This window comes from Ambystoma mexicanum, chromosome 4q (assembly GCF_040938575.1).
Source record: "Ambystoma mexicanum isolate Mex_15411 chromosome 4q, UKY_AmexF1_1, whole genome shotgun sequence".
Classification (NCBI taxonomy): domain Eukaryota; kingdom Metazoa; phylum Chordata; class Amphibia; order Caudata; family Ambystomatidae; genus Ambystoma; species Ambystoma mexicanum.
Genome location: NC_090928.1, coordinates 688,177,719 through 688,191,998, shown reverse-complemented (window position 1 = coordinate 688,191,998; position 14,280 = coordinate 688,177,719). Strand labels below are relative to the sequence as shown.

Below are 14,280 nucleotides of genomic sequence, written 5' to 3'. Positions count from 1 at the left end.
AATCCGACGAGGGAGAAGCTGAGCCGACCTACCATGACAACACCACCGGTGGAGCCCTGCAGAACCGACTCACCACTTCCCGACGACAGAAGATCTCCCGGCTGGAGAGGCTTCTTCCCCCGACTGGTGGGCACAACCAGTTTTCCTTTCTTCGTGCCCCAGCCCGGTTTGTGGTCGAACTGCCCGTGCCAAGCACCCCGGCGGCCGGATAGCCACTCACCACTGAACCGCGAATCAACGGACCGCTCCTTGTACCTGAGAAACTCTGCAGCTGGTTTCTTCCCTGGCAGTGCAACAGACTCTGGTCTTCCTCCACAACGAGATCCTCTCTTCCCCCGGACGAAGCACCGACTTGCACCCGCTGCCAGGAACAACTGCCCCCGCTGGAGCATTCTCACCACTTTAAGGTACCGTGTCCGCCAGGCCTCCCTTTCTAAAGATTGCTACAAGGTAATAATAACCCCTTAACCTTCTGGACTGGGCTGGCCGCCTTGACCCTCTAACTGGTCCCTTTCTTTGGTCCAACTCCTTTTTGAACCTTTACAAGGCTCTTGTGCACTGCAACCGTGTGACCTTGGACACATTTCGTTTGATCCTCTTAAAGCGGATCCGGCCTACTGACTCTGAATGCACAGTGTTACTTTGCCTTCCTCTCTTGTGTGTTCGTGAAAAAGTGTTGGGATCTGTTTCAGTTTATTCTCCGTTTTTCTCTCCCTTTTTAAAACGAGTTATTAGAGTGCCATCTACGTTAAGCGCTCACCGCTGTCTGAAAATAAGTGGGGCTTTACTTAAGACTTGTCTAATATTCTTTTAAGGGAGTGTATATCTTTTAGTGACCGTGTTTTTGAATTGCTTACTATTAGTGCCTGTGTGTTTTTCTAGATGTGGTTTTAAATCAATAATTATATCTCTTTTACACCAAGCCCTGGTCAGCGTTTACTTGTTCTACTGTGTTCTCTTGACCTATTGTGAATACTCTGTATACTGCCTAACTCTTCTTGAGGGAAGTCTGACTGCTCAGCCACAGCTACCAAGTGAATCTGTGTGGTTACAGACGGCTACCACGTGGGTTTACTGCCAAACACATGTAGTCCTAAATCTTTTGCAGTGGTCCCAGAGGGAACTGCAGAGGGTTTCTGCCTAACATAAGGTAGTAATATGGAGTAGCTCATTGACTTCACCCATGTGCTTGCAAATTAAATTGGATCCTTGATCAGTTAGGATTTCCTTAGGAAAGCCGACTGACAAAATATGGTAGGAGGTGCTTTAAAATCTATTGGATGGTGTTGTCCCGCATAGGGAATGCCTCAGGATATCTGGTTGCATAGTCAACAATCACGAGGACATATATGTAACCGAGTCTAGAGCTTTCTAAAGGTCCAATGATGTCCATCCCAATTCTTGAGAAAGGGACTTCTATTATTGGTAAAGGATTCAGAGGGGCAGGCAACTGGATGTGAGTACTGGTTTTCTGACATATTTCACATGTCTGAATACAGGTTCTTATAGCAGCGTGGATACCTGGCCAATAAAACTTCCCACTGATGAGTGTCTGTGTCTTGGATTGTCCCAAGTGTTCCCCTGTCAAATGGGAATGCGCAATCTCTAGTACGATCTTCCACTGGGTTTTGGGAATTACTAACTGAGTTTTACTTAGGCCTTCTGTGGATGTTTCTTTTCTACATAGCAATCCTTGCTTTAAGAAGAAAAAACATTTCCCTTCACTACTCCCTCTCTGTCAGGACTTGCTTGTAAGAAAGACTAGGCCTATGGATTCTTTCGTGGCAAAGGGAATTGTAGGGTTCACCAATTTGTTTCAATTTTGTCACATTCCACATCCCACTCCTGATAACATATGCAAGGAAGGCATGGTATCAATAGTAAGACAGATACAAGTGACCACAGTTCAAGGGTGTTTACTGAACTTCAACAAGGGTGTGATAAATGCCTATCTAATCCTAAATCTACAGATGGGCGCAAGCTATGACGATCAAATAATAGTAATGCAGTGCTAGTGGAGTCTTGTCAAAATAAAAGGGCTGGGTCATTTCGCTGGGCAAAGGCCAGGTCGGGAAAGATGGTAAGCTCTTCTTCCCTTTTTTCTTCAGTGGTAGATGGTTCATCAGCTTCCCAAAGCCTAAGATACTCTGTGTTTGTTTGCGCTCTTTAAAATGAGGAAATAGAGCCTTTCAATAATTCCTTGTGCAATTTTGTTCCGACAATATACTTCAGATGGGATTTCACCATGGTTCTGTAAGAGAACCTTTATGTCTCTCCGTAAATCGGGATCGATGACGCCTGCTAGAACTTCTACACCGAACATCCAGGCCAGGACAGATTTTGGGGCCAATCTTATATAACACCCAGCAGGGGGTATACAAACTAAATCTGTGGGAATCATTCCTCTTTTCCCAGGAGGGATAGTAGCCTCTCTGCTGCTACAGATAACAAAGCCTATTGATTCTTTCGTGGCAACACAGGGGTCTGAGGCTCAATGACTAAGCTTCTGAAAATGTAGGGTTCCCCAATTTGTTTCAATTGAGTCACAGCCCACTCCTGATACCATATGCAAGGAAGGCATGGTATCAATAGTAAGATAGATACAAGTGACCACAGTTCAAGGGTATTTATTGAAATTCAAAAAGGGTGTGATCAACGCCTATCTAATCCTAAATCTACAGATGGGAGCAAGCTACGACCATTAAATAATAATAATGCAGTCCTAGTCGAGTCTCATCAAAATAAAAGGGCCTATACAAAAAAAAACTATTGTCAATGCTTACCTCTAAATACAAATAATGTGGGGTACTGTTCATGAAAAAGAAAGAAGGGTTTACAAAATTATATGTCAGGATGTTCAGGCCGTAGGCCTCCCTTCCTCATGTTTTCAGCACAGGACAAGGCAGTTCACTCGAGCATAGCACACTCTCTGGCTTCTTCGGCACGAGGATACAGTTCCATTTACCAGTATTGGGGCCTTCTGTGCCCAAGTCTCTCAAGTTATCAAAGTCTCTTAATTCAGAAGGCCTGATTTACCAAAACAAATGAAAAGTTCCTTTCCTCTTACAAGTGCTCATGTTGGGTGATTCACTCTTCACCCTGGATCCCCCTCAGCCTGGATCCCCCTCAGATCACTTTTTTATACCACAATCGTTACTTTGGATCCACCTCTTTTGGGCTCAGATACCCTTTTCCAACGTTCAGAAAATATTCTTTCTCGGGCGACTGACGGTTCACCCCGGATCCCCCTCAGCCAGGCTCAGATACTTCCTCTTACACAACTAGTCTCCCTCAGCCGGGTTTGGACCAATTCAAGTTCGTATTAGCGATCGAAGACTTTCGAATGTGCACAGGGTTTAGCTTGACCCGTTGCAGCACCACTTCGATTTCACAATTTACATTTGCCACCTCTCAGTCGGATACCTAATAGAGACCTTCAAATGAGCACCCATGTGGTGCTGGACCACTCTGTATACAGTGTCCATCTTGGCTTCAAAAGTTCAATCAGTCCTTTGATGTTCAATTATATTCGCGTCGCTCAACACATACGCTTCACACACTGTCCTCTTCAGAATTCTGCATACAATGTTGCCGCTTGCACCCTTGATTTTAACACAGACCGTTCTGCTATCAGTCTCCCCGACTCACCGACTGTGCTGACTTTACTGGCGCTGCTTTGTTGTAGGAGCCAAGGACAGTACCACGGCGGCAAACGCTCATCCCCACCTTGGCTATCGACGCAAGAGAGCCCCGGGTACCTCCGGCACACAACGCATGTTTCTTCAGCTTTAATTCCAGGTCTTATGTTTCTTATTCTCGAAGGCTTGTGAAATTATCATTTTTTTCTCTGAAAAAGGTCAAGGGCACTTCCCTCCTTGAAACCCTCTCTGGTCTTGCCGTCTTTCTCCTCGTATTAAACTGCCATCTTGGAACTTCTGCTTCCTCGTGTGCTTTACCTTGCTCAGAGAGTGCTTTCATGCTCTGCCTTTTATCCGTGTGACGAAGTGTGATGGAAGTCAGGTGTGTGTAATGATCAGTAATTGCCTGACTCTGCCTGACCCTTGTGTTGGAACATATCAGGTATACGGCTCGGGTATTAGTCCATTTTCTCTCACAGTGAGCTGTCGTGAGAACGTGTTTGTGTCGAAAATGGGGCTGCGGGGGGTGGGGGGCGGTGAGTTCTTAAGAAAAGGTGTTACAGGGAAGGGGATACTGCGTCTCACAATCTGGTGTCCCATTGCCACTCCCCAAAGACCCCCCATCCAGGTGATCCTCCCGCACTGGTCCACCCCCAGGAACTGGATACAAAAGCGATGGGCGTGTCCTGGCAACATGGATGACAGATCCCTGGGGACTAGTGGGTGAGACACCTTCTGTTTTCTCATAGGTAGCATGTTCAATCTTTATTTAAATAATAATGAAAAAGGCCCATCTTTCCCTATCACTAAGGGGGTTTCCCTACCTAACTAAAGACTAACTTGGGTGTTCATTGTCAGGGTGGATGTCAAACTCAAAGTCCCCATCCTCTGTCCAGACTACCCTACTCTAGCCCTACCAATAACGAAAGATAAACATAAATAGCTCCAGGAGAATTACTGCATTCCGCTGTTTCAATAGGATCAGCCACAGGGGCGTATTTCTTTTAGTCTTTGATAATAGTCCAACTCCCGCACTTGTAGAGAATACCAGGAGAATGACTCCCTTCCCTGGTCCAACAGTTTAGCAACAGCCATCTTCTATCGTCAACTTGATCAGCCTCCAGGCTGCTGTTTGGTAACCTTTTGCCTTAGTTTCAGATTCAACAATTATATTGTTGGAAAGGAACCAGGGTCCTCCCGAACCCCCAAGCGCTTCAGAGTTAGGTAAGAACTCTTTTAGGCGCTATAATAGACTAGGGGCGAGGAGGGGCACTCGTAAGGCTCTTTCATGCAAATCACATACACAGACATGGGCAGGCACTGAAGAAGGCAGTTATTGTTTAAATATAAAGCACAATTAACTATTAGCTGGAAAGATTTGTAATGTCAGCGCCTATGCACTGTAAAATCGTAGTGCGGTACATGAGTCAAATACCCCCTCCGTCCCAGAAAGAATGTGGCCTGTGAGATTCTAAAAATGGACTATAGGCTCTTCTGCGGTGTTCGTCACTAAGGCTAGCACTGGCAGCACACACTGGCTCACCAGCTGTCTACTGTCCGTCAAGGGTCCTTGCAGGCTAAAAATGGGATTTACATGTTCTGTTCGACAAAATGCAGGTTGGGACAGATTATAAAAATAAGATGTGAATGAGACTACAGTGCCCAGATAACGTTAGCAGGAGGAGTGAAAAATTGACAGAATTAATGAAAATTAGTTATAAAAATGTTTTGTTTTTCCTTTGGCTAAGTCTCAAGGTTTGTAAAAGTCTGCAGAGCTGCAGGGTGTTTTTGAATGAGCTAGCAAAATGTAGAACAAAATGTTCTGGCAAAAACTGCTGACAATGAAGAAAAGAAGGCCTTGGAGCATCCCTTTTATGGAAACAGGACGGATAGGGATGAAGCCATGGTCCATATCCAGTGACGCCACTACAGCGTCACTGGATATATAAACTCCTGCCTGGCACCACTTTGGTAGGAAGGAACGGAAGAGGGACAGGAGAAGACCGTTCAGGCAGTAGAGTCCTTTGCTACCATCCTCATTTTGTAAGATTAAACTTGTTATCCTTACAAGATAGACTTTTTGCCTTATTTCCCTAAATGGGTGTATTTATTCTGGTGTGAGAGCGTAATTAGGGATACCCTTACAACGTGGAAAACCAGGACAATGGCTCCCTTCTCTCGGTTCAGTTGCTTCAGCCGTTGGCTATCTTTGGATAAGCTCCTGCAACAGTTTTTATCAATCTTTGCACTTCTTCCCAGGCATATCTCAGGGCCTTATTAAAGGTCAAACACTCATTTTGATTCCAATACACAGCTATTTCTTGTCTTTCTTTCCCTTCCTCTTGTCGGTGAAAACAAAGGGAACTGCTGCCATAGTGTTCTTAGTTCCTTCTAACACTGTGACAAGAGAGACTGTTCCCGTTGCACACTCTAGCCTTAAGTGTCCCTCTTGAGAATATAGTGCTGAGGGAGACTCCTCCTGATATGTTGTTCTATTTTACTTATTTATTGGTATTTGTAATGCGCCTATACAGCAAATAGTGTTTCAAGGCGCATCGAGGCGAGGGGGAACAGGAGAAAACGAAAACTAAACATTCTAACTATGCTTTGAGACATTCAGAACAAGCAAGTGCTGGAAAAGGAGAAGATGGGGGAGGCAGTGAGGGTAGGGGACGCACATGAATGAGGAAACAAGACAAAAACAAAAAGTGATCTTACTAGGCCTTGCAACAATTCAGATGGAGCAAGTGCCAAAACATGAAATGAAGGGGGAGGGGCAAAGGGAAGGAGGAGAACGGTACAATAATAGCAAGTAAGCAGGATTCAACACGTCACAAGGTTGGAGCGAGGTACAGCTGGAGTGGGTAAACAGATTGGGGAAGCCACAACATGAGGTGAAACACTCTATAGCAAGAATGCAGAAACAGGCAGGCCAACTAGCGACCCAGGCAAACACCCAACAATTTTACAGGTGGAAAACCTCAGCAGCAAACGTTGGCAATATCACATTAGGCAATTGGAACGCTAGCAGCAGAGGTAAAGTAATTGAGCAGTGGGTAGACCGCGGGTAGCAATGGGTAACAAAGCCAGAGCAACAGGGGTGCAGAATGTTATAAAACAGCAAGGATGTAGGAGTCACAGTAAAAATAATGGTATCAGAGCCAGAGACGGTGAGATAGGCTAAAGCAGTTGTGTGTAGAGAGAACGGTGGGTTGCAAGTAACATCAGGGATCAGCAGCTGAGAATAGGAAAAGTCATAGGGGGTAAGGGAGACACGTAGATAATACAGTAGAGGAAAGGCTGGTTAGTGGGATTCAGTGCAGGCAGGAACCAAGTCGAAGATCAGATGGCACGCTGAATGAGGCAGTAGAAGGGGAGGCACAAGAAGACACTGAGGCCTTAGGTGGTGGTGCCATAGGAGAGGCTATCTAGGCGGGGGGGGGAGACATGGGGGTACGCGGCCAGGGCGAGGCTGCAGAGCTTACCTTGGGGAGTGAGGCAGATGCGGCAGGCGACCGAAGGAGGCAGGTCTTGAAAAAGCACCAACAGGCAGTCAGTGAAGACAAAAGGGGAGCATGGCGGTTGAAGAGGTGGGCGGCAGCGGCATGTCGGCATCTGCCAGACAGGAGCATGGGCCTTATGAGGGGGCCTTGAGCAGGGGGCCGGCTATGCCTGCTGGCTCCCCGCATAGGGAATAAGCAATGTAATGGGGCCAATCGGTAACTGCATGAGGCGGGCTCAAGTGAGCACAAAGGAATCCAGCAAGTGCTGGTAATGCCATGGTCCATTTTAGAAAAGTAAAAGTCTTCCGATGCAGCATGTTGTAGCCAGATAGGAATACCTGTAGGGTGGAGAATGCAGTCTTCAATAACCCCCCTTCAGGGGCCAACACAGGGTCTTAATGTACAGCCATGGTCCCTCGGCATCCTCAATGTTACTGCAGGCCAGACAGGAGCATGGCACAACAAGTGAGACGACGAAGATCACTTGTGATGTAATCTCCACACTTTGTAATTTTATCACAACTCTGGGGATGAGGGAGATTACTCCCATGGCTTTCTTTCCATCTGATACTCTTGACACAACTACTAAGACGAGGGAGATTACTCCCGATGACTTCTTTATATTCGGTATCCTTCCCCAATCCCCCAACGGGACTCCCGTTACCTCTTCACTGCTGGGGCCACATTACCTGTTCTTTCCGGGGTAATGGGTCAATGCGTTCTGCGCTGAACGTGCTCATCGCATCTCTTTCATCTCATTGTTGCCGTGCTTTGGTTCCACAGGGTCTTCGGACAGGCGGTATCGGGGCCTCGAAGTCACCTTACTGTCAGTCAGTTCCCAGCTTCCAGTCTGCTCTGCGTCAGCCTGCAAAGGACTCCTGCAACCTGCTGTTCGTGTTTTCCCGAGTGGAGGTATGCTTCCCTGACGTAGCTTCTTGCTTCCAGATTCGAACTCCCCGGGTCTGCCAGGCTTCATGTCTGCTTTGCGTCTCATTGAGTCCTTTCTTAATTTTTAATGTCATACAGCTGGGTCCTCTCCATCCGAGTGTCACAGTCCTTTGTTTGTGTTCATCGTGTATTCATTATGCCTCCTCGGGTCACATCTTCCGAGTATCTTCTGTACTTGGCAAAGGAATAGTTTGTATAACTCCATCAATCCTCTCCTTCACAGTACTCTTGGGAGATGATCGGAGAGCAGACTATGTCTATTTTAGTCTTCCTGGTCTTGCTGGTATCAATATTTACAGGATGAAAGCAAGGAGTATTGCAATAACATACAGTAGTGCTTTCAGATTGTTTCTCAGCAGAGTTTATGGGTATCATGGTCTCAAAGGCAAGAGGGTTAGGGAGTTCCATCACGGACCGTGAGTGGAGTCTCTACCTGTGAGGTTGCGCTTTTCGGCAACCCCTAGAGGGAATGTTGAGTAATGGGTGCATATCCCCAGCCTCACAGAGAAGGGCTCCCCCCTGGGGAGAAGTGACGTGATGACACGAATCGTCACCTTATGCCGTTTTTCCAGTATTCCTTACATTCATTCCATGGAGTGTGTGGCTATACTAGGCTTGATAGGATGTACTGTAATTGACTGCATTTTATTTTTGCAATTTTTCTTTTGTCTCGTGTTTCTTTTTGTGTTCCTGCGTGACCAAATTCACCCATAAGTGCTCATTCCACTTTGTAATCTCGTTACCCTTGTAACTGTGTTTTGGATATATGTTGTCCTGTCAACCTAAAATGTCCACCCTTATGTTTTCTCCACATTAACGAGTGCTCTTCTCTAATCTATTTCATTGTGCGTGTGCCACTCAGTTTGTATGCCGCCTCATGCCTGAAGCCTGCGCCGGTTGGCTTCCTAGCATACCTTTTGAGATGTCCTCCTGGCACTTCCCGACTCATGCTCACTGCCTTGTCGGTGGATGGCACCTTCCTGTGATCTGGCTGTGAGTTGGCTTAGATTTGGTCTACAAAGGTCTTCAATGCTCGGGTCCTGCCAAAGGTGCTGGTCGCCAATTATGTTGTGTTCTTGTAAAGAAATCCCAACAGCCACGTCATTTAACTTATTTTATTATTAGTTACATTTAATACCTGCGACTCACTGCAGCTTTCTGATCATTCTAACTTAACCCATTGCCATATGATCTAAATTTCACATTCCAACTACAGAGGTGCTTGGAATGTGGAGTATAGCTTCATCATGCCACAATGTGCTGATCGAATGGAAGCTTTGTGAATTTGACAGAACATTTTCATGTCTAACTACTACCAAATTTCTTTGAATGTAACTTTCAGTGTGGAGTTTTCAGATCTGCGTGAAATTACCTAGATGAAACGTCTGACCACCAAAAGTCCGTTTTTTTTCTTCCTTCATTTTTTCACACATATATATATATATATATATATATATATATATATATGTGTGGGGAGACCCCCACAGGCCCCCACCTTACACCTATACATTTTTATTAACTTTAATCTCCCCCACCCCCACATATACATATGCAAATAAATGGGGGTCTGACTTTTGGTGGTAGGACTTTTCTACTCAGGTAATTTTGTCCTAACCCAAGTTATCAGCTAAAACACACATATTAAAAATGTTGTTTTACATACCGAAGTTTCCATGCTGAACTTGAATTGAGTAATCATGGTCTCAGTTGTGATGATCTCCTCTGGCATTCTTAGCACCAAATTTAATTTAAACAAAAATAAGGAAGAAAACTATGAAGAAGAACAAAGTGAGAGCATTTCAAGACACATACCATCTCCTGTGTTTGACACCTTTACAATTCCTGTGACCGTGACCATATCCCCTGGAACACAGCTATCGACCAGATCCTGGGCCAGCTCACACTCTATTGTACGAGGAATTCTTCCTGCTTCTCGCTGGTCATCCGACATTAGCTCCTGAACCCTACAAAAACACAAGAATCAAAAAATAACCAACATGCACAAAATAGTTCTTTTCAATTAAATGTAATCTTTATCAGTTAAAGTACATAAACAATACGTGAAACTTGACCCAGTTAGGGTTATCTTTGTTCAGTTTAGGCAGATGTTTATCTGTTATCGGTGAATGTATCCTCTTGAGCATTATTAATGTTATGGCGTCCTTTCGCCACCACCCGTTTTCACGACGGATGTTTTGCCGCAGGAGTTTTTACGAAAAAACTCCTTGAATTTGTTTATGGGGAGGGGGGCAAATAAAGGGTTGGGGGGAAGGAACATTTTTTATAAAAAAAAAATAGTAAAAGGAAAGGGGGAGTAGGGGAACAACCGAAAATATTTTTTTTAAAGATTTCTGAGTTTTTTCCTAAAAACTCTGGCGGCAAAACACCCAACGTAAAAACAGGTGTCGGCGAAATGACATTGAACCTTATTAATGGTATCCTCTTTGGTCTCCTCGTATTGTTATTCCCTCATATTGTGAAGGTTTCACCAGGATCAGCAGACGTCTAGAAAAAGAGGACCCTTTGTATTTACTCAATTCCTTTTTGAAACCCACATCAGGACACACCGCCTTACCTGGGAAATCCCAACTTTATCTTTTCACTCAACTACCCAAGAAGAACTGCGGCTACACCAAAAAGAAACCTTAACAATTTGAGGCAATAATAGAAGACAATCTGCTCAAGCTTGAATCACTACACAATCCCTCCTGATGAGCCACGCAAAAAAAGTGTTGAAACACGTGTAGAGGGCTACAGAGGACTTAAGGCAACTCAATACAACGAGACCAAAGAGGATACCAGCAATAATACTCAAGAGGATACAGTCACTGATAACAACAGATAAACATCTGCCTAAACTGAACAAAGATAGTTTCATGTATTATATTACTGGACCAAGAAAGACTACCCATACAGGGAGAAACTTCAACATTTAAAGAATGAAACGAACTGAGTTTCTGAATCAATCTAATTCAGCCCAACTCAAGTATAAGATTTATCACTAATTTGTAATTAAACCCTTCAGCACCATACTCAACGTCAGTTGCAAAGTGTTTTATTTTTATTTTCTAAGCAAATTTAGCCACATAACCCAAATCGATACCCAAGTGTGATGGCGCAGGATGTGAGCTTATGTATACACTTTTTTTGGATCATTTAACTTTGGGCAGACACAATTTAAGTCTCAACCAGCAACTGCACCACCAAGCTGCACTCATTCAGCCTATATGTAATCTAGAGGTTCGCAACAGAATAGTCCTATGCCTATAATCTATTAACTGCAAAGTACATTAACAAGCACTATATTATGATGAATCCGATGAGGTCATCACTCCTTTGCCCAAGATAGCCTCTCCTCGTGTGGCCAGGGGATAGCAGCCGCTACCTGATCCTGACCCTGAGGGTGGTTATTTGGGGGAGGACCACATGGGGGGAGGTGACCCTTGTGGGGATGACATGACATCATCAGGTGAAACGCCATCATCCCCTTCAACAACTTCACCCTTTTATAGACAGCAATACATTTGTCTTGGAAGCAAGACAACGCAGCGCAACACAGGTTTGAATCCCGATCACATGCTTAGAAACCACTTGTTGGTTTTAACTGCGTTATAATAGAACAATTATAATTATAATATCAGATCGCAAATAAAGGAACAAAAACAGACGAGGAAGAAGCAAGGAGCAATGATGATTACTCCTAATGCGAACCAACGCCAGAAGTCCAGTGGCTGGGAGAATACGACTGGTCCGACATGGTTTAAAACCATGCCGGTAAAAGAAACACAAAGTTGGTCTTCTTACCTAGCTGTGGCGAGAACAGCCAAGGAGAGCATGGTGGCTCACAGGGTAGGAGATTCACTGCTTCAGATGTGTGTCGGAACAGACAGAAGAAGCAGATGGTCGTGCCAAACAATAGGAGACCTGGGTACATCGTTTAGAGAAGCAAACGGGTTGAAGCAATGCTACGAGACACCGAGTAGAGAAGAAGCTGCCGAGGGGGGCCGGAGGCGTGGTGGAAGCTGACGAGCGAACGAAGCGCTCTGCAGACCAGACGACAAGTCGCAGAATGACATGGGAAATGTGAGGGACCCTGAAACCGCTGCTGAGAACAGGTGAGCCCGCCGAGAGGGATTGGGCCGCTGGGGTGCTATGGAGGATGTCCTGCATACCAAAGGGAATACAGTGTGAGAGCTGGGGGAAGCCTGAGGAGGATAATAGAGCTCCTGGGACATTTGAACATTCGATTAAAAGATAAGACGTTATGAGAAAAGGTTCTGGGACTTGTAGCCACATTAGAAAATACACGTGGGGAAACAGTGCGGCAGAAAGGTTCAAAATGAAATTAATGTTAAAAGACCTGGCAGGAGGTATACCAGGCAAAGCCAAATGTGGTAAATGAACTACAATGAATGTGAAAAGGAACCTGGCAGGAGAGCATACCAGGTGTTTTGTGAGTTAAAGAATCCCTAGGAAGAACCACGCTGTAAGGATTCTAAACTGTAGTGAATGAGTAAAGAGAACCTGGCAGGAGAGTATACCAGGTGTTTTGCAAGTCTGGGTCCCGCACCCCAATTGTATCAAGAAACTATATAAAAGAATCTGGCAGGGGAGTATACCAGGTTTTGTTGTGTGAGTCAGAATCCCAAGGAAGAGTCATGCCCTTGGAATTTTCAGATTATGTTGAATTTGAGAAGGACTCGGGGAAGGTAGACATTTCCCGTGGAAAAAGTTGCAACATCAAGAGAAAAGTAGTTATCCTCTTGAGCTACAAAGAACTTGGTTATTCTTTGGAACTTTTGTTTTGGTGGAGAGAACCTGGGGAAGGGAGTCCTTCGCTGGAAGTGTGAACATATTAATTTGGAACTTTGTTGGATTTACATCTTTTTGTTGAACTTGAAAATGTGTGGACTTTCAAGTCAGAGACATTAATTACCCTAAGCACCTTAGAGTTACTTTAGAGTGTGAGGGCTAAGGATAGGATTTCAGACACAGGATATTTTTGCTTTGGACTTCTTGACACACAACAGGCCCTTAGTTTTGGTCCTCAATGTAGGGAAATACATTGTAGTTAGGGACAGTGAGGCATTTTCCAACCCCTTTATTATTTAATAAAAGTGTATAGCAAACACCATGAGTCCTCTGCGTCCGCATCTCATTCCTGGCTCTTCACAATATGTACTCTAACGATGTATCGGCAAGATCTTAATTACTTAAAATTATTTATTGGACAGATGCAAAAGAGTGAATCGAAGGATGTGGTTTCTTACTTAGGGACAAGAAAAAAGTGTTTTCAACCTTCCTAAAACAAAGGGGATCATTTTTCTAACAAAATAGTATGGAGGAATTGGTTACCCCATTTAAAAGAATGTGAACAGGGGGACTAAGAAAAGTCATTGGTCAGCAGATCGAAGAGATCTTTTGGGGTATGTGGAGTAGATTTATATATGACAAACTTTTTTCTTTCTTAAATATTTTTATTATTTAGCAACAAAAACTCCAAACATTACAAACTTGAGGACATCCACATTTGCATTTCACATCATCATATTAATAATTGAACATTTCGGTCCTCCCCCCTTCCGTCCCGTCAACTCGAGCCCCTACTTAAGTGCCACTGTTTTGCTCATCTCTAGGTGTGGCGACTTCAATTGTCTCTTCCGCATCATTCTCGCTCCGGTCAGCCTGGGATGGCCCCATCATCGAGGCCACCAGTTGTCTCCATGCCATCAGAGGTCCCACCACCTCCTAACCCCCCCTTGCTGACTGCTTCATACCAAGCAGCTGTTTCTGCCTCTGCCCATTTCTTAAGGGCCGTCCACCACAACTCGATTCTAGGCCGTCATGCCGCCTTTCAGCCCATTGCAATTCTTTGTTTGGCCAGAATATAAGCCAGGTCTTTTAACTTACTGATATGTTTCAGGTTACGTGGTCTGGTGAAAATCCCCAGCATGCATGCCCAAGCAGACTCCACCTCCAAAGCAATTCCCTTTTCCGCAAGGCGTGTCTTCAGCTCTATCCAAAACCTCCCCACCTCCGGGCAAGCCCAAAACATGTGCAGCATCCCCGCCTCCTCCTCCCCGCACCGAGGGCATTTTTGTGCTGTTGGGCCTCCAAACTTAGCAATTTTACAAGGGGTCATGTATGCCCTATGAGTGACATACAATTGTATCTGCTGCAGCCTCGTATTT

The 14,280-nt window shown here is 44.9% G+C and overlaps 1 protein-coding gene across 1 annotated transcript in view; it reads right to left on the bottom strand.

Annotated features, from left to right (window-relative positions):
- The window catches only part of MCM8 (minichromosome maintenance 8 homologous recombination repair factor), a 1,532,371-nt gene that overhangs the window by 659,123 nt on the left and 858,968 nt on the right, over positions 1-14,280 (bottom strand). Inside the window, exon 9 of the mRNA XM_069608271.1 lies at positions 9,902-10,053. Within this exon, the coding sequence (XP_069464372.1) occupies positions 9,902-10,053 (152 nt within the window). The remainder of the gene's footprint in view (positions 1-9,901; positions 10,054-14,280) is intronic.